The sequence below is a fragment of the Podarcis cretensis genome, assembly GCF_951804945.1.
Source record: "Podarcis cretensis genome assembly, chromosome: Z".
Lineage (NCBI taxonomy): Eukaryota > Metazoa > Chordata > Lepidosauria > Squamata > Lacertidae > Podarcis > Podarcis cretensis.
Genome location: NC_137184.1, coordinates 6906780 through 6933419, shown reverse-complemented (window position 1 = coordinate 6933419; position 26640 = coordinate 6906780). Strand labels below are relative to the sequence as shown.

The window sequence follows — 26640 nt, the reverse complement described above, 5'->3', positions numbered from 1 at the left end:
TTAGGAGATGCAGTAATTGCAACAGCAGCAAACAGAAATTCCTGTGGGCGTACACAGGGTAACTTCATCAAGTTTGACTCCCTGCTACTCAGATATTAGGGGTTTCTTTTCCTTTATTGTATTGGCTCCTATTATTTCTTAAACACAAAGAGAAGCAGCCTGAACACAATCTCTCTCTCTTTTTTGCAGCAACTGCAGCAGAAATTTTAGGTAAAGATAGGGCCATTTAAGAAGACCTCCACCATCTCCTATAAAGCATTAAGAAGCAAAGAATTCATATTTTCTCTATGTGTTTTGGGTGTATAGGAATCTATCTTATACTGACTCAGACCACCGGTCCATCAAGCTCCGTACTGTGTACAATGACTGACAGCAGCTCTGAAAAGTTTTGGTGCTTCTGGCGTTTGAACCTGGAACTTTCTGTGTGCAAAGCAGATGCCCGACCATTGAGTTATGGCTCTTCTCTGAATCTTCCAATGAAGGACTGTGTATTTTCACCTAGATCAGGGACACACACCTTTAGTGGTAGCTCTCAAGCTTGGGCATTGAATCTCAGGGAAATTAATCCCGTAGTCAAGGGTCAATTTCTGAGGATATACTCAGCACACTTATATAAACATGATTTTGTGCTTAAATGGTGAACTAATGGGGTGTCCCACGGCTCAGCTGTGACATCTTTGTCGCAAAGTGTGTTGTTTTACAGCATTTTACAATACTGGTAGATCTTGTGTGATGAATTTAAAACAGTGTTGGAGAACCTGTAACCCAGGCTTCCTCAACCTCGGCCCTCCAGATGTTTTGGGACTACAGTTCCCATCATCCCTGACCACTGGTCCTGCTAGCTAGGGGTCATGGGAGTTGTAGGCCAAAAACATCTGGAGGGCCGAGGTTGAGGAAGCCTGCTGTAACCCTTCAGGTGCTGGACTCTTAACTCCCTGCCACCCCCTCACCCCTCTGTGGATGGCTAGTGGTCAAGGATAATGGTAACTGGAGGACTTCTTGAAGGCTAAATGTTCCCCATCCCTGTTTTAGAGCGGTGGAGATGTGTCTCTGTGATAACAACAGCCATTCCACTAATCTTCCATCTTGGAACTCTTTGCCCTTTTCCTTAGGTGTGTTGCTTAAGGTATATAGGCTCAGCAACAGGTTCAGTCCCCAGCATCTCCAAACTCGGGAAGAACATAGAGAGAGCTACTCAAAGTAGACAATATGAATCAGTCCAGGACAGCTGCATATGTTTAGGATCGGATGGTTGAGGCAGACGGTAGCTGGTGTAATGGCTGTCCCCAGTGAAATGTTGCAATTTCCCCAAACAAATTATTTCTCCTTAAAAAAAAGGTCAGGGTAGTTTCTCTCCTTCTGCCCTCACACTGGTGAAGCAATGCAAGAGGAATTAGATGACAGAACCGCAGATACCAGAAACATGATCACTCATTGGTGTTTTGTTGTCCTGGTCTTGTGATTTCAATCAACTAGTATATAACTGAGGACTAGTGTGGTATAGGAGTTAGAACAGTGACTCCTGGGTTAAAATCCTTACTCGGCCATGAAGCTTTGCTAGGTGACACTCAGCCTGACAGGATTGTTGTGATATTGGGGGTGAGGTGGGTGGAGAGACGATAACAATGGTTGGCTCTTTTGTGGAAGAATAAGGCATTAAAAAATGATACGCAAAGAAACAATAACCTGGTTTCAACCCTCACAAACCCTCTCAGCTACAGTTGTTACGTTACTTCCCAAGAAGGAACTCTACATTATTTGAAAGCCATGTTATTGAAAGCAAAAATGCCACAACAACCTGCCCTGACGCAAAAAGCAAAGATGCTTATTTGTATACTTTACAATAAATCTTTCTGTTGGTCAGGGGGTGACAACCTTTTTTGCTCCCCATGGTCACATTGGCAAACTGGAGAACTGATTGTGGGCACCACACACAAATACTATCCTATTGGATTCTTCTTCCAAACTTAAGGTCACTGGGAATGGAGAGCTCTGTGGGCACCAAGGAACACCTCTGTGGGCACATAAGTGCCCATGGGCGCCACACTGGCAACCACTGCTGTATTGTCATAAGTAAAAAAGCGAGATGCAGAAAAGTAAAGGTTTCTCTTTGTGGGAAAGGACATTACATATTTTTTTAAAAGAAAGCTACAGAGTGGAATTCACTGAAGCGCAAATCCCTCAACCAAGCTGAACTTTACACCGGATTTACTACACAAACCTGCACTGCTAACCTACAGGATTCAGTCTAGTTTACTCATTCATACCATCATTATAATCAACAATTATTAAGTCTCCCCATAAATCATACAGTGTGTAAGATCAATGACATGGAAGGAGGAGCACACACTCACTTTCCCCCACTCTCTAGTAAGGCAGCACCAGGAAGTTGTCATTTATCATTGTTTAAGACTGAAGCAAATGGGTTAGATGAGTTCTGAATGCATTTTATACAAAACACAACACATAGGGAAACACGGGAGGGGAAAAGACTGTCCAGGAAATGGTTGGGAGGGTCACACTGTTTTGCCTCCAATTTGTGGATTTCACTCACCTGCACTGTCTTGCATGAGGTTGCCTATGCACAATAACTTGCCTATGCACAATAACTTCAAAGCACATTTGAAACACTCCCCACCCACCCACCCACCCAACCAAGAACTATGTGCACTGCTGTTTATCACCCACAGAGTTGCAATTCCCATCAATCTGTAACAAACTACAGTTCCCGGAATTCTTGGGAGTGGGGGGGTGATATGCTTTAAATGTACTTTAAAAGTATATTATGCTCGCAGTGTTCCATTTCTTCTCCTGGATGCAATGCACAGCCCAATCCCAGACTGCAGACAGTAGATAGCTATCATAGCTAATAGCCTTATAAACCAGCAGATAAGGAGTGAGGCAAATGTCCCTAGGGAGCAAACCCCCCCCCCCCCAAATTCCAGCGCACTGCAGTTCCATCCTGTGTCACCAACAAACAGATTGTTGAGGAGGATATTTATCTCATGTACAATGGGGTTTTATGCTGATGGACCCTGATCAATTATTTCTGGAGATTTGTTTTCACAACAAGCTATACAATTTAACCAGCAGGGGACTGGGATTAGCAGTGTGGCCCAACTTTCTGAAAACGGTAAGTGGCAGGCAAGCTGCAAAAACCAGGTGGCCATGTAGTTTTCTGGAGGCGGCAAACAAGCTGGCTATTGCAAATCGCTGAACTTTTAGAAATATAACCTAATTGTATCACTTCAAAGTCCCAAAGTTTATTGCCCTGTTTAATGATGTGTCTGGTTATTTATGGCACTGCACAATGAGTCTGCTGCTGAATTAATATACTTCCTTAAAGACCGTCATTGTCGCAAGCGATAAAACGGAACCATTCCCAGACAGCTCAATTATGTCACATTTATAGAAACCTACTCAAATCACCCTCAGCAATTTTCAGAGGGCTGGCAAGCAGATGACAAAGATCACAGTGCGTTGGGCTCAGAAACAGGACAGAAAGCGAAAGCCTTGCAGGCGGAAATCAAGGAGCGCAGATGGACTTGGTGGGGGTGGGGGAGAGGTGTGCATCTGGGAGAAGGAAAAAAGTGGTGGCCCCAGGCTCCTGCACTGGAAAGGAGCCCTCTCCTCAGCCATACAACAGAAGGAAATAGGCAGAACTCGTGATATGCAAAGCAAAGTGGGAGTAAGCGAGAAAACTTCTGCTAGCCTCTAGGAGCATCTTACCTTTCTGATACTGGAACCAGAGCTGCTGCTGCACTTTCTTGCTGGGAAAGTGGATGGTGCAGCTGAACTCAGATCCATAGAGGGCCTCTGCTATGTAGTGGGAGCCATACTGCTGAATGAAGTAGAGCAGTTCTTCACGGCTGCTGTCCTTGTTCAGGATCTTCAGGACATTAAAAAATCCTGTAAGAGCCAAGAGGGAGGAGGAAGAGGAGGGATGTCACAGATTTTATTTTATTTTATTTTATTTTATTTTTTAAGTTAAGAAATGATGCAACAGAAGGAAACCATTCACATACACTATTGACCAATTGCTCAATGTGCCCTCCTTCTCTATTAGTTTCTCCTACAAATTCTAGTTTTGGTGCTTGGCAAGCAGATTCAAGAACTGGGTGCTCTATTAGCTGCACTGCTGTTTCCGTAAGGATTCCTCAGGATAAGCTTGCTCTTCTTTACCCCTCTGCACACGCCCACCTTCGAACCTACACCACTGGACCTGTTTTGCAAGACTGTGACCTTCAGTTCAGCCATTTCGGCAACCAACACAGCAAGATCAGTGAGTATTTGTTTATCACCTGCCACCGGGTTCTCTGGGGGGCTGCTTTTTAGATAAACGGGGCCCAAAACCAATTCCAAAGAATGGGATAACACCATAAGGACATAAGAAGAGCCTGCTGAATCAGTCCAGGGTCCTGTTCTCACAGTGGCTGACCAGATGCCAGTGGGAAACCCACATGCAGGAACTGACCACAATCTAACCACCCTGACCACAAACTAACCACCCTGTGGTTTTCAACAACTGGGATCCAGAAGTATACTGCCTCCAACTGTGGTGGCAGAGCGTAGCCTTCATGGATAACAGTTCAACCTCCATGAATTTATCTAATCCTCTTTCAAAGCCATCCAGGTTGATGGCTAAAGAACCATCCCCATAAGACTTTGATGCCACAGCTAGGCAAAGAGTGCCTGATGACCGTACTTTGTAAGTAGAATCAGACAGTGATTCTACTTAAAAATAAGAGATCTCAGAAAACCTGAGTTTGGATATGTTATAGACATGCTGATTAATTCAGCCAAGTCACTCTCAGCCTCAAGCATTTCATATGAAAAATGGGAACATGAATTTAATGGCCTTACACAGATATTTGGTGGTAAATACAAAAAAAAGGGGGGGGAAATGAGCACATTCTTGTTTGTGATAAGCAACATTCTTAGTGTTTCTGTTGCTTTGGCTGCCAACCTATGCAGAATGCTATAGACAGAGGCATGGCATAACCCTAGCCTTGGAGGGAGGCATTGTAGCTCAGTGGTAGAGCACATACAGCAGTCAACAGAAGGGTGGAACAGCAGCACTTGCCTGACTTTCTGACAGTACGGAGAGTGGGAAGGGCAAGCGTAGAGTTCAGTGCTGGGCAAACACACAGTGGAGCCAATACACTAGAAGAGCCTGTTAGATCAGGCCAATAGCCCATCTAGTCCAGCTTTCTGCTCTCACAGTGGCCAACCAGATGCCCATGGAAACCAAAAAGCAGGACCTGAGTGCAACAGCAACTCTCCCCTCCCGTGGTTTCTAGCGATTAGGATTCAGAAGCATTATTGCTTTCACCTCTGGAAGTAGAGCTTAGCTACAGATAGCCCTCTCCTCCATGGGCCATTATAATGTTGGTGTGTTTGCATAGCACCAATTTTGACACCACCTTGCCCCTCCCCCTACACAGCAGCATCTTTACTGCCCCATCTCACTGTCTGCTACTGAAAATAGGCCTTGCCTGCAGAAGGCCACAAGGACAATCACTGTCATTTCCAGTTACAAGGACCAAGTAAATGGTGATGTGAAAGAATCTTAGTAGGCAGAGCCATCCGTGCCTGAGATCAGCCAGACTAGACATTACTGGGCTAGATGGATAAACAGCCTGAACCAGAATATGGCCACTTCTTATGATCCTTTATTAGGGAAGGGGTATTCCTCAGTGGTAGAGCATCAGCTCTGCATGCAAAAGATCCCAGGCTAAATCTTTGGCATCTCCAGGTGGGGCTGGCAATGAGAACTCTTGAAGCCTTGGAGAACCACTACCAGTCAGGGTTGACAATACTGAGCTAAATGGAACCATGAGGACTAGGCTCTTAAATCATTGTTAAAGACATGGTTTTAGCTCAGAGGTAAAGCTCTTGCGCTGCATGAAAAACATCCCAGGTTCAATCCCCGGGGAGACCCTGGAATCCCAGAGAACCATTGCCAGTCAATGAAGACAATACGGACAAATAGTCTGACTCAGTATAAGGCAGCTTCCTACAGGTTATAGCCACCTAAGCAGACCCACTGAAACTAACAGACCTAAGTTAGTCTTGTCAATTATTTTCAGTGAATCTGCTCTAAGCTGACAATATGCTGTTCTGTATCCCTAATGCTGCTTCCCTTGCAGATGTGTACAGAAACTGCTGAAATGCCCATCCCTGATCAATAGCCAGGCATGTGTTTTGCTAGTCTTTTAGGAAGCTAGTTGATGGATGTGTGTGACACATGTATCACCACTGAGCAATGTTAGAAGCTGAGACATGAAATCTAGGAGCTAAATGGGACCTTAAACCTACAATATGGGTGCAGCAATGGAATGTCTCGGTGCACGTTTTTACAGCAAGAATACAAAGGTGAAAATGAATGAACTGCAGCCAAAATATTATGTTCATTTTTCACATGCTCTAGTCCTTCCCCTGCCCACCCCCCCTAATATTATTAAGAGGGTGTCTTCTCCAGTCTTCAGAGAGCAGCTGGAAGTGGGGAGGTGGAAAAAGGTCCTCCTTTCCTCCTACTCTGCAGTTTTAATCTGAAATCTTAGGCACAGTTCTGCACCCAAAGCTCAGAAACTTCTCGCACTAATGAAATACCTTGTCGCAAAATGCTCCTAGAACAATGGGAGTTTCAAACACTGCCACTGAGAAGTTACCATTGCAACCATTGCAAGTTGCAGCAGAAGTCTCTGGCAAAGAACTACAGCTGTCTCCCAGCTTGCAATTGTCACTGTAATGTGGCTGTTCTCACCTGCTGAGAGGGCAATGGTGCTTAGCTTTACTTTATACAGGTTGCTTCGGACCCTCCAGTGCTGCACCATGGGGTAGCCCATGGCTTCGTCATACCGGATATCACCTGTGAAGACATAATTTTGAGTCAGAGCACAAGAGGCAGGAAGTGGCCAGAGAAGAGAGCTGTCTACTTACGCTCCCACAGGCTTATTTCATTGTCACAAACTTTGGGATTATGAAGAGTGCAGTAACAGAGATCACAGCCTCATAACAATAGTCACTGCTGGGGTTCTTCAATGAACACAGGCTGCAGGCAAGATGAAGACAGAGCCATGCTTATTGGCACCAACAGGGTGTGTGTTTTAGAAGAAACATCACTTAACATGGCATAAGAATTGGAAATTATCCAGAAAAACGTAATTTCCAGCCACAAAAATTGTGGCATCTGTGGGAAGTGCAAAGGGAGAGGGGAAGAAGCAGGGCTCTGCCAATAGACCAGTTTCCCTCGGCTCTCGTACAGCTGTCAGTCTGTAGCAGCTATTCCATCGGGCTGCAACAGAGGGAAAGAAGGAACACTATGCATTTGGCTTTGCTGAAAGACCAGCTGCCTTTGGCTCTGCCTCTCCTGCACTTTTCACGTGGCAGTGACCACTCCATCAAGCAGCTTAAACTGTTTCCTTCCCAACTGGGCATTAATAAGAACTCCCCTCCACCTAGAACTCAGGTGAGTTGCAACTATGTCCAAGTCTCCTACCTGTGAGCAGCTGAAGATTTGGAAGTGGCTCAGAGAGCACACCACGACATTGCTCCTCAACTGGTAACGGGATCACCATCAACGCATCAGCCAACTGGGGAAAGTCCTTGATGAAATTATTCTCCCTGCAGAAAGAAATCAGAAAACTCAAAAATAATGATCTGGGTGCCCTCTGGGCAGAGAATATGAGCACAGTGTTAGGTGGTAGGAGACATTAAGCGAGGGTGCATTTGTGTAAAAGAGAAATTGTGTGTTTATGTGTGTGCGCAAGGACAGAGGGAAACCTCAGTGATACAACTCTTCAGGTAATCAACTGCCTCCCTGTGATTTGTTGTAGAATGAACCATTTGCTACGTTCTTTGTTTTAAAACACACTCTAGAGCGGCTAATACTGTCCCAACTTGCAGTAAAGGACAGGTTACAAGCACATTGCCCTCACCTCTATGACTGCACCCGGACAACAGCAGCATTTTAAACAATGAATGCTGATTCTCTCATAATGAGAGGCACCCCTCTCCAGTTTAAGCTTCACCGTAAAATGCTTTGAATTTCCTAAAACCAGAAGGTGGCAAGCTTAGTAGCAAAACCATCCCTACTTTTGCTACGTTTATTTTACATGCTCCAGTCTTTGCCTATTGGTATTCTGTCTTGTCCAGACCTTCTTTGTCTGTTGGTGGTGGTGGAGATAGACTGAAAACATTGTGCTTTCAAGTTGCTCAAGTGCATTGTTATGGTTTTGGAGATGCAATAATGAGTTCCCCTTACCATTGGCTCTCCACCACAAGGTGCAAGTAACTAACAGGGCTGCCCAGGGAGTGCCGCGAGGCAGTCAGCCTGGTGCCTTGGCTTTTAGGAGCCACTTACACTCAGCAAAGGAATGTTCAGCAAGGCTGCTGTCTGGGAGGATGGCTGCCGCCAACCTCGTCCCAGAACACTCTGCAGATGTACTCTGGAAGGCAGACAGACGCTGCCTCTTTGAGATGTGACACCGCCATTCAGCTTCAAACCTGGATTTCCCGTCCAAGAAACAGGAGCTGTTAATTAGATCCCTCGGGGTCTGCTGTATTGTTCCCCCCTTTTATTCTTTCTTTAAAATACACATACAGAAGCCAATATGAAACTCTACACAAGCTACAACACGTACCTTTTGCCCAATGCTTTCTAGGCAAAGGTCTGTGCTTTAAAGCACTGTGTCTGAGAGCTTTTTATTTTCTTGCCCTGGCAGTTCCTCTATGAAAAGCCACTCTTTATTTCTGAATCAGAACAAACATCAGTTCAGGTTTTCTGCGGATTTGCATTTGCTCCGATTCAGCGGTAGAGAGTGGGTTTTGTGGGGAAAGTGCTCAGAGGGAGGGTGGGAAGCACATGGACAAGACACGGCATGTTCAAGTGTGGACCTGTGCCTGGAAACAGCCCCAAAGGAAGTCTGGATGAACTATGAATTCCTTCCTATGTTCTTCCTACGTGACATAACCACCATCAAGAAGCTCTCCAATGCATATTTAAGCACATATCACAGAATCATAGAATTTTAGAGCTGGAAGGGACCCAAGCGTCATCTAGTCCAACCCCCTGCAATGAGGAATCTCAGCTAAAGCATCCATGACAGATTGCCATCCAACCTCTGCTTAAAAACACCCAAGAAAGGAAAGTCTACCACCTCTAGTAGGAGTCTGGAAACGATGCCTTATGAAGAACGGCTAAGGGAGCTGGGCATGTTTAGCCTGGAGAAGAGGAGGTTAAGGGGTGATATGATAGCCATGTTCAAATATATAAAAGGATGTCATATAGAGGAGGGAGAAAGGTTTTCTGCTGCTCCAGTGAAGCGGACATGGAGCAATGGCTCCAAACTACGAGAAAGAAGATTCCACCTAAACATTAGGAAGAACTTCCTGACAGTAAGAGCTGTTTGACAGTGGAATTTGCTCTCAAGGAGTGTGGTGGAGTCTCCTTCTTTGGAGGTCTTTAAGCAGAGGCTTGACAACCATATGTCAGGAGTGCTCTGATGGTGTTTCCTGCTTGGCAGGGGGTTGGACTCGATGGCCCTTGTGGTCTCTTTCAACTCTATGATTCTATGATTCTATGAGTCTGTTCTACTGCCGAACAGCTCTTACTGTCAGAAAGTTCTTTCTGGTGTTTAGTCAGAATCTACTTTCTTGTAACTTGAAGCCATTGGCTGGAGTCCTACCCTCCAGAGCAGGAGAAAACAACCTTGTGGCATCTTCCATGTGACAGCCCTTCAAATAGTTGAAGATGGCTATCATATCTCCCCTCAGTCTCCTCTTTTCCAGGCTAAATAAACTAGCTCCTTCAATTATAAGGATTAGCTTCTGGACCCCTGATCTTAGCTGCCCTCCTCTGCATACATTTCAGTTTGTCAAGATCCTTCCTAAATTGTGGTGGACAGAACTGGACACAGTATTCCAGGTGTGCTTCATAGGCAGCAACCATGCATGGCCCTGGATCTCCAGGCACCCACAAATTTTAAATGAAGGGGCTGACCCCCCGCCCGATTCCACTTGGTGGCATGTGCACACTGCGGGGTGTGCACATGTCACATTGGTACGTTCGCATGATGTGTGCAAGTAACATCAGCATGCTGTGGGCCTGCCAACACCATACACGCATGCATGCATGCATGCCCCAGGCACTCAAGGCAGCACGCTTGGTGTGGTCTGCCAAGGGCAGAATAGAGTGGGACGATGACTTCCCTTAAGCTGGACACTAGACTGTTGATATATATGAAACTGAAACCAATAGTTATTCCTTATCTGCACCATGTCATGTAAACTATCTAGAAGCAGGTAGCTTCAAGGTCAGAAGCATGAGGTAATGTTCATGCGCAGAGTTCTTATGGCCTTGATGAGAGAGTGAGAGAAAGAATTGAGCTTGTTCTTTTCTCTCTCTGCTCTCTCTGCTGGGAGGGAGAGAACCATCTTCAGAAGCGGACTGTCCCAGCAGCATGCTAGTGACTAATTTATGGGCTAATGATGTACAGAACCATTAAGCTGCAAACCAGCAATAAACTTTATTGCCTGAACCATGGGTGTGAAGTGAGTTTATTGCATCGGTGATTGTCTCCAAAAGGCCTTGCAACACTGTGCAGAGTGACGCACACAGAGGAGCGTGCTGGACACCTTGTGCGTTGGAAAATATACGGTACTCACTAATATCCAACATAGTCTCTTGTTGATGCAGCCTAGAATAGCATTAGCTTTTTTTGCTGCTGCATCGCACTATTGACTCATGTTGAGCATATGGTCCACCAAGACCCCTAGATTCTTTTCACATGTACTACTAGTAAGCCAGGTGTCCCCCATCTTGTATTTGTGCATCTGGTTCTTCCTGCCTAAGTGCAGAACCTTATATTTGCCCCCTATTGAAACTCATTTTGATAGCTTGGACCCGGCTCTCCAATCTGTTAAGGTCATTTTGAATTTTGATTCTGTCTTCCTCAACATTAGCCATCTCTCCCAGTTTGGTGTCATCTGCAAATTTGATGAGCATCCCCTCAATTTCTTCATAAAGACATTGAACAACAATGGGCCTAGGACAGAACCCTGTGGCACCCCACTTGTCACTTCTTTCCAGGATGACGATGAACCATCAGTGAGTACTCTTAGGGTTAAGTCCGCCAGCCAGCTACAAATCCACCTAACCACATTCCACCAACATTTCACAAGCTTCCTCATGAGAATATTGCGGGAGACTTTGTCAAAAGCCTTACTGATATCAAGATACACTATTTCGCAGCATTGCTCTGATCCACCATGTAACTCCATAAAAAATGAGATTAGTCTGGCAGGACTTATTTTTGAGAAACCCATGCTAGGTCTTAGTAATCACAGCATCCATTTCTAAATGTTTGCAGCCCTACTGTTCAATTATCTGTTCTAGGACCTTTCCAATGTCAAGCTCACCAGTCGGTAGTTACCTGGGTCTTCTCCCCCTGCCTTTTTTTTTAATATGGGGACAACATTTGCCCACGACCAGTCTGTAGGGACCTCACCTGTTCTCCAGTAATTCTCAAAGCTCATAGACAAGGCTCTGAAATTACATCCGCAAGCTCCTTTAGTATCCTTGGATGCAGCTCATCAGGCCCTGAAGATTTGAATTCATTTAACATAGCTAGATTGGTTGGACAGTTTTCTCGAAGCTACCAGCATGAGTTTGACCAAACTGCGGGAGGCAGTGGAATACAGGAGTGCCTGGCATGCTCTGGTCCATGGGGTCATGAAGAGTCAGACACGACTAAACGACGAAACAACAACAACAACATAGCTAGATGTTCCCTTAGTAGCTCTTTTCCTATCTTGGGGTGCAGCTCCATCCTTATATCCATTATTCTGTTATCACCAGATTTGGCAGTGCTTCCCTCTTGGGTGAAGACACAGGCAAAGTAGGTGTTGAGTAGTTCCACCTTTTCTCTATCACCCAATAGCATTTCTCTCTTTTTCCCACACAGAGTACCTACCACTTGCTTGTTCTTCCTCTTACTTTGGGCATAGCCAAAGAAACATTTATTTATTTTTATTTTTATGCTCTCTTGTAAGCCTGAGCTCACACTGAGCTTTAGTCCACCTGACCCTATCGCTGCAACTGTTGGCTACCCGTGTGCATGCCTCTTTTGTGATTTCCTCTTTCTTCCATTTCTTGTACATGCCCTACTTAACTCTCAGCTCATCTCTGAGCTCCTTATGCAGCCACAGTTGTTTCCTTAGATGCCTCCCATGTTTGTTTCTTTTTGGAATTGTCTACATTTGGGCCTTCAATATTTCTCCTTTTAGAAACTTCCATCCATCTTGGACTCATTTCTCTTTGAGTCGATATGTCAATATGCCTTTAGCATATTGGTGTACATTTATATTATATATGCTTTTCTGAAGAAGAAGAAGAAGAAGAAGAAGAAGAAGAAGAAGAAGAAGAAGAAGAAGAAGCTTTTGCTGGTAGTTTCGTGGACACTGCTATCTGGAAGTTTTTTAAAAAAATATATATGCACATTTTGGTTTTTGTTGCTATATTACAGCAACTGTGGCAGGTTTGTTTTTGGTTTTTTAATTGGATTTCTTTGTACCATGAGTCAGTGTCTTGCCCTTTTTTAATTGCTATATGTTCTTTCAGCTCTACTCTCTTTATATCCACCTGGAAGCAGAATGCCACTGAACTGGGGATTTGCAGGTTTGGTATGGGAGTAATAGAAAAGAGAGAAAAAGTACAGAAGGGCTATTGCCTTTATGCCCTCCTTGTAGGCTTCCTAAAGCATATTAACAGGCAGTGTCCTGAATGAGATCCAGGAGGCTTAGAGATATTGAGTAGTGCTAGTGGGGAAAAGGAATTCATATCACTATTTATTCACAATGAGTGAGTGAGTGAGTGAGTGAGTGAGTGAGTGAGTGAATGAATGGTCTTACTGTGTATTTTTCCCAACATTAGTTGTTATTGTTTAAATTTGCTAAGATATAATGCTATAAGCAGCCTAAATCAAGCATAGCCTCTGTCATCCTCCATCACCCATGCCCTCTTTTCAAATGCTTTATTTAGGTATACCCAGTGCTATTTTTCTAGAAAAATAGGCGCCAGAACTCACCATGAACACCTTCCTGAGTTCCAGCAAGTTCCAGTTGAAAAAAAAAGCCTTGGGTATACCAACCCCTATAAGAGCAAAACATCCACCACATCACTAGACTCCATCTCTGCCACTGCACTGCAAGCCTCGGATATCTCAAGACTCTTTTCTGCCCAAGCAAAGTTGATCATCATGCTCCGGGTAAGAATTTAAGGCATTATCAATGTCTGATTATCATCTTCCAAAGCAACTACTCTATTCCGAACTTAAAAATGGAAAGCGTCATGCTGGTGGTCAATAAAAGAGGTTTAAAGACTCTCTCAAGGCAAATCTCTAAAAAAAAAAAAAAAGTAGTATAAACACCGACAACTGGGAATCACTGGCCTGCGAGCACTCCAGTTGGAGAACAGCCTTTACCAATGGTGTCATGGGCTTTGAAGACACTCAAACTCAGGACGCAAGGGAGAAATGTGCAAGGAGGAAGGCATGCTTGGCAAATCCACTCCGTGATCAGCTCCTGCCTGGAAAACAATGTCCCCACTGTGGAAGGACATGTGGATCCAGAATTGGCGTCCACAGTCACTTGCGGACTCATTGGTAAAACCGTGTTTATGGAAGACAATCTTACTCGGCTACGAGTGATCGCCAAAAAAGAAGAAGAAGATAGCTGGTGTTTCATAACTAGTTCTAGAAAAGAGCAGCCACTTCTTCAAGGTTCAGAATTCATAAGACGTAACAGTTCTGCCAATGCTATAGCAATCAGATAGCCAAAGTTCCCCCCGCCCAAATTGTTTCAATGCAAGCAGCATTTAGTCTCAGTCATTATGGTTCTTATATACTTGGTGTGTCTGATCTGCTACTCATGCCATCAGTTTACCCGAAGTCTACAGTACCCTGAATCTCTTTCCCACACTGAATGTGTGTGACAAATCTTCTCTCCCACCACTCCTGCTTTCCCTTCAGATTCTTTGCTTCAGGCACTTTGCAGCAGCAACTGATATGAAAGGTGCCACACTGAATATAACCCTGTTGATCTGCAATCCAGTAAGCCGGACAAGACACAGTGCTGACAGTTTATACAGAAAGGGAAAGCAAGGCGGTGGGAAAAACTTCCTTATGAGCTCAAGACAGATTGGCAGGAAGGCTATGGCACTACCAAGTTAGGCAGTTCAACATCTAGGACCAAGCAAAACATGACAGCAGAATAACTGGATGTTTTGTCCCATGGGCCTATTGCTGCTTGGGAGGTGAGGTGATTTCAGGAAAATGGTGTGTGTGTGGGGGGGGTGAGGGTGGGGAAGGTTTAGCCCTCTTCCACCAGCACCACAGACTGATCAGATGCTGTCTTTTTGCTGCAGATTCTATTATTCTTTAAACAAAACAGCAGAACGTATGAAATGTGCACCTTCAGAGTAAGGCAACCCCATGTACATTCAGAATCATGGGCATAGCCAAGGATGGGCAGGGAGGGGCAGCTGTCCCCCCGAATCAACAAAAATAAATAAAAACACATAGCAAACTGAGATTCTGCCCCCCTTCCCCAACAAAAGCCCTGCCCCGCAACAAAAAAAAATCCTGGCCATGCCCGTGAAAAGAATGGCAACAGTGCACCGTGGACACTGAAACTCTTGGCAAATAGATTTTTGTTCAAAGTGACAGCTCCAGCATCCATGGAAAGCTGACTCTGCAACAGCAGCTCTGGGAGAGACAGTAGCAGTGACAAGGGAGATTTATGCCTCTGATGAATGTTGTTGCAAAGCACATGCTGGACGCAGATGCAAGATGCATCAGTCAAGGCAGGTGCAGTGGAAATCTGCACTACCATTTCACTCTGCTCTTAGGTCCGGTGTGTGACGGGGATGAAACAAAGCATACCCCACTGAAAAGTATGACCCTCATAAATTATCCCACCCTAGATAATGGAAGAGGGATCAATGCAGGCTGCAGTTTTCAGAGAGGATGTCAGAGATTCAAACATGCATGAGATGCACATTAATTCCTTTTGGTATTCATAGAATCACAAGAGTTGGAAGGGATACCAAGAGTCATCTAGTCCAACCCCCTGCAATTTAGGAGTCATAGCTAAAGAATCCCTGGCAGGTGGCCACCCAACCTCTGTTCAAAAACAGAGTTCACCACCTTTTGAACTAGTTTGTTCCAATGTCGAACAGTTCTTTCTTTCTTTCTTTCTTTCTTTCTTTCTTTCTTTCTTTCTTTCTTGTAATTTGAATCCATAGATGTGGGTCATCCACTCTGGAGCAGGAGAGAACGAGCTTGCTCCATCTTCCACCTGACAGCCCTTGAGATATGTGAAGATGACTATCATGCCATCTCTCAGTCTCCTCCTGTCCAGGCTAAACAAACCCAACTCCCTTAATTGTTCCTCATAAGGCTTTGTTTCCAGACCCTTTATCACCTGGTCACCCTCCTCTGCAAATATTCCAGCTTGTCAATATCCTTCTTAAACTGTGGTGCCCAGAACTGAACACATTAAACATGCATACATGCTCAGAAGCTGGCCTTCCTGGCTTGCTGTCAATCGCAACCCAGATTTCCAAAAAGTGCAAGAAGTCAAAGAATAGAAAGAACCCAAAAGCTCCATCTGCATATGAATTTGGGGGTGGAGTGGGGGAGGGGAGAGAAAAATCAAATCATTTCTGAATAGAATCTATGTGCAATTGAGGGGTTGGGGTAATGAAAAGAGGTGTGTGTGTGTGTGTGTGTGTGTGCAAGATGTGTGTAGATTAGGAATGCCCCCCCCCTTTTTTAAAAAGGACAGCATTTGTTTGCTGGCGGGGCTGCATACCAAAGTAGTGGTGGGATCAAAAGGGTGTGGGGTGAAAACAAGCAATGGACCACCCATTTTCTTTCTGCCATCATACTCCCTCCCTTCCTTGAAAGCAATTCCTCCTCCCAGTGTGGTATAGTGGTTAAGAGCGGTAGACTCGTAATCTGGGGAACTGGGTTCTCCGCTCCTCCACATGCAACTGCTGGGTGACCTTGGGCTAGTCACACTTCTCTGAAGTCTCTCAGCCCCACTCACCTCACAGAGTGTTTGTTGTGGGGGAAGAAGGGAAAGGAGAATGTTAGCCGCTTTGAGACTCCCTAGGGTAGTGATAAAGCGGGATATCAAATCCAAACTCTTCTTCTTCTTCTTCCCCACAACACACATAATCAAATTATTCCTGGGTGAAGGAGGAGAAGCCATGGATGGACTGAACAGCACTACAGGCTGCACCTACTCCTGGTGTAGCTAGGGAGGGAGTGAACATCTGGAACAGGGCAAAATCAAGACTGCATTCTTAATGGATCCACCTCCCCTCATTATGGTTGAGAGTGCACATTCAAAGACAGAAACGGGAAGTAGAAAGCTGCCATATAGATTTTGCTCCATCTACCTGAGTATTCCCTTCTGCGATTAGCAGTAGATCCCAAAGGGCCTTCAGCTAGAGAATGCCACTAAGCTGTGGACCCCTCCCTGAAATTCTGGACCTGCAAATTGTCAAGGCACCCTGCTCTTATGTGAGCTGCAGCTCCTCCCATCCAGCATCACATATTCACCCCACACAGAAACAGGTTTAAAACGATGTGTTTTTCCTTGCACAATCATGCTAAATCTCTCACTCAAGGACAGATCTAAGTTGTGCATGTATATGCATGGGTGCTTTCAAATATATTTATTGATTTTCAGGAACACGGTGGACATATACAAACATATACAGAAAATAACAGCACCCCCAAAGCAGTCCTCCCCCTTTCCCCAGAACAATATGAATTTAAAAAGGCAAGGAGTTGAACCCAAAAGGTTTTCACTCTAGAATTCTTCTCCATAGAAATGCAGGTGGGTGATAACCGTGTTCTTTAGCCATTGTGTAAGAAGTGAAATCAGTCCAAATAAAATGAAAGTCACCTGTAGTCTTGTTTATTCATCAAAGGTTAGTGGCAGCACTACCTGGATTCTAAGAAACCATTAAGAAGTGAGTTTCCAAAACACATGTTTGGGCTAAAGTTGGGTCTGAAAAGGTGGAAGGCTGAAAAGGTGAAATGGCTTTGCAGAGATTGTGGAAGGCAGAGAAACATCTCACAGTCCTTCCAGCTGGGAACACGGTACCAGAGGTGCAGTTAGACGTTTCAGCCAGTAGAGGGCTGCACATGCCTTGAACAATGCACTACTCACAAAACCGCCAGTTAACTTCCATTCTCAAGCAACTGTGAAAAGGCAGAGTTTCTTGTTGGATGTCTGTGGGTTTTTGGAATTCTAAAGAAGTCTCATGGCCAGCCCTCCTTGCTCTGGGCAAAGAGTTGGAAGGTGTGTGTGATTGCTTTTCAGGGGTCAGCAAACTTTTTCAGCAGGGGGCCGGTCCACTGTCCCTCAGACCTTGTGGGTGGCCAGACTTTTTTTTTTGGGGGGGGGATGAACAAATTCCTATGCCCCACAAATAATCCAGAGATGCATTTTAAATAAAAGCATCATTCTAGTCATGTAAAAACATGCTGATTCCTGGACTGTCCATGGGCCGGATTTAGAAGACGATTGGGCCGGATCCAGCCCCCGGGCCTTAGGTTGCCTACCCATGGCTTACACTCATGAAATGAAAATATACCTACCGTAATTACTGAGGAAGAGAACAAGAAGGTATGAGAAGGAGGAAACACAGAATGTGTGTTTGGGAAAGTTATAATAGGCCAGTGTTCGGACACGATTGTTTTGGTAATGAGTACTGATTAGGCAATACAGTGGTACCTTGGGTTACAAACACCTCAGGTTACAAACACTTCAGGTTACAGATTCCGCTAACTCAGAAGTAATACCTCAGGTTAAGAACTTTACCTCAGGATGAGAACAGAAATTGCGTGCCAGCGGTGTGGCAGCAGCAGGAGGCCCCATTAACTAAAGTGGTACCTCAAGTTAAGAACGGTTTCAGGTTAAGAACAGACCTCCGGAACGAATTAAGTTCATAACCAGAGGTACCAAAGTACTGTTTTTCCTCTTGCACGCTTTAAAATGCAACACTATTTATCCCACTCTCTTGAGATAGGCTACAGACTGAGAAATTGCGACAATCTGACTCTCACCCTCCCATATCCAAAGCCATCACTCCCATCAAGTGCATCACAGTTCGGAATCCCAATATTTATTCTAAAGTGGAAGGCTCCTCAAGTCAAGTTCACAGCTCCCAGAAATCCTGCCAACACTGCAGCAAATTATCCCTTTGACTACAGAGCTAGCTTTATTATCTAAATATTTATTATTATTATTATTATTATTATTATTAGTTTTCCAACATACCCCAACAATAGCCAAATTACAAAAATAACAATTCCCAAATTATACAATTATCAGAATGCCAACCAACTTCCAATTAACACATTTTAGTTAAAGTGGCTCCCTGTATGATGGTTTGGGTGCATTTCCGATCTTATATCACTGTGTTCCATGATCTTAATTAATGTCAGTTACATTTCAGTTATAATAATAATCCCTTAGTATCTTGCCAAACAGTCACTAGGCAAAATCTTATACCCAAATATATGGTCACCTTCCTCCTAATGGCAGTGTGACTCAAAACAGTGGGACACTAACATTACACTTCTTTGTTTACTTCTCAGGGCTCTGTGGTCCAAAGTGTGTGAACGGAATAAATAGAGGTGTGATAGTAAAAGAGTCGTTTATTAGCACTTGATACCCACTCAATGCCTGTACAATGTATCAAAAGCAATGCTATTAAACCTCCGGAATCACGTCGTAAATGGTTCTGATATGACTTAATGCCAAAATATTTGTGGCCTCAGCCCTCTTAGTGTGTGCCTATAGTAATAGCTTGCTAATTCATGCAACTTCCTTTCTTCGTTTCTTGAATACACCTGGGTGTGCATAATTAGGTTTTTACTTTGTTTTCCTGTGTTTTCTTTTCTTTAACAACCCCTCCCCTTGTTTTGGTGCTGTTCTAATCACAAGTTGGACTCCACCATGTAGTTTGTACTGTATTTGGAAACATGGAAATTTAAAAAATAATAATTATTTTTTTAAAAGATCACAGCTCCAATAATTTTGAATGAAACTGAGGCAAAGGCCGAGTGTGTGTGTGGGGGGGGGGGGAGCACACTCACACACTCAGCCCGGTAGTGTCTTAGGAATAGGACCCTTCAAAAAAGCAAAAAGCTTGTGGGGGCGAGTCATCCCTTTGCACCCAACACTGGCAGGTGACATAAGTCACTGGTCTTCCAAACAGCTTGTCTATTAGACAGATCCTTTTTTCTTTACAGAGAGGTTGGTTTACACCGGCTGTTTATAATAATTTAATAATTTATTATTTATACCCCGCCCATCTGGCTGAGTTTTCCCAGCCACTCTGGGCGGCTTCCAATCAAGTGTTAAAAACAATACAGCATTCATTCATGTTGAGCATCCATTCTAATTTGTCTATGCAGAGGTTAGAGGACATTACGTCAAACAAATGTCAACCCACACTTTCTAGTGCATTTCACTATGACTTTCCTTATCACAAAAAGTCCAATTTTTTGGCATGGGGTGTGGAGAATGGGTATGTTGTGCAAGACCACTAAATCCACTCCACTTGAGCAAACTGAATTTTCTGGTATTTCACCTGAAATAGGGAAAGTCTGGAAGCATCCTAAATTGGAAATATGCTTTAATCCAGACGGTCCTAGTCTCAGCCCCTGCTGTCCCTGCAGACAACAGTGAACCACATGGACCACTGTTGCTATCAGCTGCTAAGAGGATCAGGTAGAACAACCAGTCTGAATAGACGCTTATCAATAAAATAGTTTCACCTGGCCTACAACAGCTTCCTGTGTTCCTGTATTCCCTGCTTAAGGCAGTAGCTTCCCCCACTTGCCATCCCATAATGCACCAACATAAAAACATTAATTTGAGGGAGAGGAGGAGGAGATCATGACCCATGACAGTGATTAGCGGAAGCCACAAAGCATGGTATTTAATTACCTTTTCTCCCAGCTCACACTGCTACAAATGTTAATCATATTAACATCCACCCCTTTGTCCAATGAGGTTACATTCCGAAAAGTGACAATGAGGAAATTGCACTGCAGCAATTCAAAACCAGCTCAGCTGGCTTCAGCATGATGTGTTTTGATATGGGGTCAGCAATGGCTTTTTTAATTAGAGGCATGTAAACAGTAGAGTTTCTTTCTTTCTTTCTTATAATTTTTATTAAACATTTTCTTGAATTACAAAAGAACATGCAATGTTTCCCTTCTTTTTCTTTTCGTTTTCCAGATCACAGAGTCTCTTAGTTATGTTCAATGTAAGACAATGTTCTAAGCAGTATAGGGTTGAAGGGGAAGAGAGGTGGGGGAGAGAGTGGTGGGTGGTAAACTTACATATTATTCCTCCTTTTTTTCAAAATTGGTAAATGTGTGAGGTTTTTGTGTCAGCGTCACTTGGGCAGGTTTTCTTTCTATTAATTTGTTGGTTTACACTGGCAGTTAGAGAAGGTTGGAGGGCAGGGCGTGGTTGATTGCCTTTGCTTAACTGCAGTGAGATTTGTTTGTGTGTTTAGAAGCGGGGTGGGTTGTTAGGCCATGTTACTGATCCGGTATTGATCCATATGCTGTTGGTAGATCCCTGTTATTGTCATTTTGGGCTGTATATATAATAAAGGGGAGCCATACCAAGGTGAAGGAGTCCTCCTGTGTTTGTCCCCGGGTCTGTTTCCGTCTGTTGGTTAGCTTTTCTAATATATTTGTTTCCCATACAATTTGGTACCATTGGTCCATGTTTACTCCTGACAGGTCTCTCCAGTGTCTAGATATGATGTTTCTGGCTGCTGAGAGTTATGTGGGTTATAAGTTCTATATAGAATGAGCAAGCATTATTGTCTTGGAAAATATTCAATAGGGCCAATTCTGGGGTGGGTTCCAACACCTGTTTGGTTATTTTACATATTTCTTGTAGGATTTCAAGACACAGATCTAAAAGGTCCTAGGAAAACCAGCTGTATACAGTGGTACCTCGGGTTAAGAACTTAATTCGTTCCGGAGGTCCGTTCCTAACCTGAAACTGTTCTTAGCCTGAGGTACCACTTTAGCTAATGGGGCCTCCCGCTGCCACCACACCGCCGGAGCACAATTTCTGTTCTCATCCTGAAGCACAGTTCTTAACCCACGGTACTATTTCTCAGTTAGTTGAGTCTGTAACCTGAAGCGTCTGTAACCCGAGGTACCACTGTACTGCTGGATTTGAACAAATGTCAATCCACAGAAAATCTGATTCAGCAGTAAACAGCAGATCTTCCTAGGGAAAGTGGCAACACACACAAACACACTGTCGGTATATGGAAACATCGCAGCTGCAAACAGCCAGCTTGTTGACATCACATGATGCGGCTAGCTGTGGGAAAGAATTTCCCAGGAAGTTCACAGGCTTCTCAGAGCCCTGTGAAGAGTGTAATTTGAAACCTTCCGTTTGCGCATGTACAGGAAGTTTGTCAGACTTGCTAGAAGAACTGGTCTGAACGGACATGTTTTTTCTCTAGTGCTGTAGTCAGAAATAAAAGAATGTAAAAGACGTTTCTGACTTGTCTCCTTTCCCTGCTAGGGAAGAAGCAGGAGGAGGGGGTGTGCATTTACCCACGCTTGGGAAAATGTCGCCTATCAAAATCTCCCTGGTCTGCCTGGATGTCAGCCAGAGGAGGTTACCGGTATGCAAGCTCCGAGGACAGTGAGAGGGGCCAGCCTCTGTGGAGGGGGCTTGCAAACCAACACACACACACACACACACAGAGAGAGAGAGAGAACCTCTTAGTGACCCATGACTTGTGATCACTGATATGTGCATTGTCACTTAGTTTATCCCGTTTATACCACATCTTGCCCCCTTGCCTCATCTTCGGTAGTCAAATGAAGCCACATTACACTGAATCAGCCCATAGGTATGTCCAACCCAGTGCTGCCTATACCGACTGGCTGCAGCACTCCAGGATTTCAGACAAGGCTTTTCTCTCATCCTTCCCTGGAGGTACCGGGGATTGAACCTCACACCTTCTGCATGCAAAGCAGATGCTCTGTCATCAAGCTATTAGAATAATAGAACAACAGGATTGTAGGATTGGAACGGGATTTCTAGTCCAAGCCACAGCAATGCAAGAATCACAGCTGCACACTCACATCCATTCCCTGATTCTGTGGATCACAACCAGGAAAAGGCCTTTCTCTGCTCAAGAGAGCTGCTTGCTGTCAGTCACAGAAGGTGGCACTGGGCACAAGAGACTTTCTCATACAAAGCTGCCTCGTCCCAAATCAGGATCATCAGTATTGCTGGACTCCAACCCTGCTTACCCCAGCCAGAATGGCCAAAGGTCAGGGAGTGATGGGAACTGTAGTCCCACAACATCGGAAGGGCTATGAGTTAGCAATCTTTCGTCCAATCTTTGGTTCAGCTAGAATTTTATTGCACCCCCCACCCACTCCAATACACACACAAAATCCCTTCTGTAATTCAGAGTCATGAAACTTGAAGCTCCGGTAAATGTCATATCAATATTGAATCAGGTCTCCCCAGCTCAGGATTGCTCACAATGACTGGATTTCAGGCAGAAGTCTTTCTCAGCCCTGCCTGGAAATGTCGGGGATTACACTTGGGACCTTGTAGATGCAAATCACTGAGCTAGGAGCCCCAGTACATCAATGGAGTGGAAGTATCACTTCTAGTGAAGTGGAGCTCACCTTCTCACCTTCTAAGCACATTAAGCAAGTACGAGAAGAGGATCTATGGACATGTGCACACTGCCCTTCTGCAAAAATGAGTCGCCAGGAGCAACCACAGCACACCTGGGATTAAGTAAGAGCCTTGTCCAGGTCAGCAAACCTGCCTCCCAGGCAGACTTAAAGCTCTGGCACCCCTTTTAAAAATAAATTAACCACTCAGTGGGTGGGTGGATTATCAGCGCTGTAATATAAACTTAGCGGGTCTGTAACTGCGAGGTGCTGAAAATGATTCAGTCAATCATCTCTGGCAGAATGCCTCGGGCTCTGTCTTGGCAGCCTTTTTTCATCCTAACAGCAGAATACTAATCATAATGGCGACAGGCGCACTAAAAGCTGCACTTGCTTCGGAGCCAAGGGATGCTCCAGACAGCACAACCTGGACCCTTCTTCCTTAATAGCATCTGATTTGAGAACACACACACACACACACACACACACACACATACAAACAAAAGAAACAAGGAAGAATGACACACACACAAATGGCACAGGGACAGGGGAAATAAAGAGGCAGCTGTCTACTGAAAGTCTCTCCAGGTGCACTGCTTGCAAAACAGCACAAGTGTCACCTGGAAACTCTGGTGTCAACTCCCAGGAAAGCCACCCACAACCCTCATCCCCCTCATTCAATCAATACAATCAAAGGGATGGAACAACTCTCCCATGAGGATAGTTTACAGCATTTGGGACTTTTAAAGTTTGATAAAAGCTGAATGAGAGGAATGAATGTGGAGTTGAAAGGCACCATGAAGATCATCTACTCCAACCCCCTGCATTGCAAGAATCTTTTGCCCAACATGGGCTATATGCTAGAGACATATAAAACTTTGTATGGGGTAGAGAAAGTGGATCAATAGTTTTTCTTCCTCTCTCACAATACTAGAACCTCAGGTCATCCAAATAAACTGTGTGTTGGAAGATCCAGGACAAACGGAAAGAATTACTTCCCCAATTACATACATCCCCATAGCAGCTTTAGCTCAAGTCTTCCTTCCTTCCTTCCTTCCTTCCTTCCTTCCTTCCTTCCTTCCTAATTATTGGGTGAAACACTTTGTCTTTCTGATTTCTTTCAACACCTGCTCTTGCCCTTTCTCCTTAGAGAAAGGAGATGTCTCCTGGCCCCTCAAATATCTCATGTCTTTGGTCCACCTGTATTTAGCATGTGGGGAAGTTACTGGTGCTGGAATTGGTCCAACCTGTGTTATGGACAGGGTACAAAAGGTATAATACCCCTTCCATGCAAGACTGTTTGCTCTTCCCTAACCAGCCTTTCATATACACCCTCAACAACTGGTGTTTTTAGTTGTGTTGCACCCCATCATGGCTTCTCAAAATTCCAATGTCAACTGGCTCAAAAAGGTTGGTGACCCCTGTTCTAAGGGGGCCAAGAAAAAGATGAATGGGTAAACTATGCTGACCAGACTTCAGACTATGCATGTGAGGGTTCTGCTCCATGAGCTGGATGAGGTGCATCCTGACATACAAGTATCCCAACCCACAGTATTCATTCCTGCAATGCTTGAGTACCATGGCAGAGTTTCTACATGCCCATTCTAATGTTTATTCCTCCCTTCTCTTCTGGTCTTTCAATCCACCCTCCCTCCTCGCTGCAATTGTTTATTTTACTAAACTGTCTCCCATGGGTTTAAAACTCATGATAGGCAAAAAGATCTAGCTTCCCCTGAAGTGTCTAGAGGGAATGTCGGAAGACTCGGTGTGGAACGTGAACAGATTCAGGAAAATTTATCGTTCCCACAGCAACACCTTGTTCGTATGTATAATGCACTGTTAAGGCAATGCCGCTCCAGATTTATGCCTTAATTACAAAGTCACTGTTATGGGAGGTAGTCACTGCTAAATTATTTTGCTCTCAACTTCTTGGTAAATCAGAGGTTATCTTCCTTCCTTTGAGATTCCAGCCGCTTACACAGAGCCTTATGTTTGTGACGATTAAGTTCAAAGCTTGACTAAAATTGGGAAAGCAATTTTTGTGTCCCAAAAAGGCAGTGGTGTTTTTTTAAAGTTCAAAAGGATGGGGGGGGGAGAGTTTCTATTGAGCAGCCTAGTATAAATACATAAAAGATTGCAGAACCTTTACACTGCTGACCTCCTACTCAAATGCAATGTGTTTTTAAAAGTTCACACCTGTCAGGCAGTTAATTTAACCCCAGGAACAATCAGGAATGATGTGACAGAAGACAACCTGATTTAGAAATACTACACTGATGCTCAAAAGGAACCAGCCTTCCTCAGCTGCATCAGAGCAAGGCTGGCAAGGAGAGGCATAGTTCACATAAGATCCCATTCCAAACAGGAAGCTGCCTATAGTCCTTCCTACCTAGGAGGATACAATGGCCTGGTGGCAGAGGTGTAGTGTGTGGGGCATCACCCTGGGCAAACATCCAGAAGGGTGCAATTAGGCCACAGGAGTCTTGAGGGTGGGAGGAAGGTGGCTCCATTTTCTGGCACGGCAAAGTGTGGTGCATGGTTGGCTGCAAGTCAAGAGCCCTTCCCTGCTGGGGTGAAGCCCCCTCTCACTGCCTGCCCCCATGGCTGGCGCTGCAGTGCTTGCCAGGTCGCTGCTGCGCCGGGAAGTGCCCTTGGCTCCCTCCTGCCCCAGAGCTGCCACTGACTCCCCAGCCAAGGCTGCTGTACAGAAGCAGGAAGCCACAAGCATGGTGATGCGTTGCTGCAGTGCCCAGTGCACACAGAGGCAGCCATGTAAGCTGGATTAAAGCATATTTCCAATGGACTTCCGGGTTGGCGCCATCACCGAATGGCGGACTCCCTCCGAGCTCCGGAGGGAGCCTGCTCGGCAGGGGCTGGGTCCTACCGCGCCGGCGACGCGGGGACCCTCAAAAACCATGGGCGCTGAAACCCATGGACATGGTGACTCGGCTGGCACCTTTTGCGCCCCCGACCCACGAAGGAGCCTTTTTAAAGGCTGCGGAGCGGGTGACGGGGGGGTGGTGGTGCTTTGAGTCCTCCGCTTCCCCTGCCGAGCGAAGCCGCATGCCATTCGACGGAGAGTGCTGACTTCTTCTATTGAAAATCTGGACTTAAAAGAATAACCCATGAGTAATCGGAACCTGGACGAAAAAGGGGGATAATTTTTTTTAAAAAAAATTCGGAGCGAGCGGGGGAGGCGCAAAAAGGAAGTCAGCCCCCCCCTGTTGTAGAAGAGTTAAAGCAAAGGATTTGACAACTAAGATCGAGTGCAACCCTACTTTGACAAAGTTATTACTTCGCGAGGGAAAATTATAAGACTGAGCTGGAGGAGAAAAGTGGAATTGAATTGAATTAAAAAGCAACCCCCCCCCCCCCGGAACCCTGGGAGCGATTTGTGAGAGCGCCGGGAGAAGAGAAATAGAGGTTTTGACAGCTGTCAAAGAGCTGTCAAAGTGGAAGAATAAAATAGAGAACTTTGTTACGAGGACTTTGCCGGTTACATTTGTTACAAATTGGATACAAATTGTTTTAAATAAGGAATAACAAGTTATTTTGACTGGTGGACGTGATCTGGAAGGGAATTCAGTTATTGCAAACCACCTAGAGGAGCTGAGGGATATTACAAGTATTGTTGGCGTGGAATTTGACCAGAACTTTCTATCTCCTGGGAAACTGCAGAAATGGAACACTATTTTGTTTACAGAGGTCTACACACTAAAGGAGACAATAGATTTATCTATTGAAGAATGAAAGGGACTTGACGTAATGTTTTGTTCCTGAATAACAAGCCTCTGCAGAGGAATTAGAAGCTTTTGGAATTAGAACATTTGTGCAGGAGAGCAGGAAAAAAAAAAAAAGAAGGAGGAGTGAGATC

General features: G+C 44.7%; 1 protein-coding gene across 5 annotated transcripts in view; it reads right to left on the bottom strand.

The window, feature by feature from the left end:
* Positions 1 to 26640, bottom strand: part of ASTN2 (astrotactin 2) — a 669461-nt gene that overhangs the window by 172768 nt on the left and 470053 nt on the right. For 4 of the 5 annotated variants that reach the window (XM_079961923.1, XM_079961924.1, XM_079961925.1 and 1 more), the window contains 3 exons: positions 7502 to 7626; positions 6767 to 6871; positions 3730 to 3909 (listed from right to left, as the gene is read on the bottom strand). In XM_079961923.1, coding sequence (XP_079818049.1) covers positions 3730 to 3909; positions 6767 to 6871; positions 7502 to 7626 — 410 coding nt within the window. Of the gene's footprint in view, positions 1 to 3729; positions 3910 to 6766; positions 6872 to 7501; positions 7627 to 7940; positions 8204 to 26640 lie in introns of those variants that run through there. The other variant, XM_079961926.1, reaches the window with a different exon arrangement.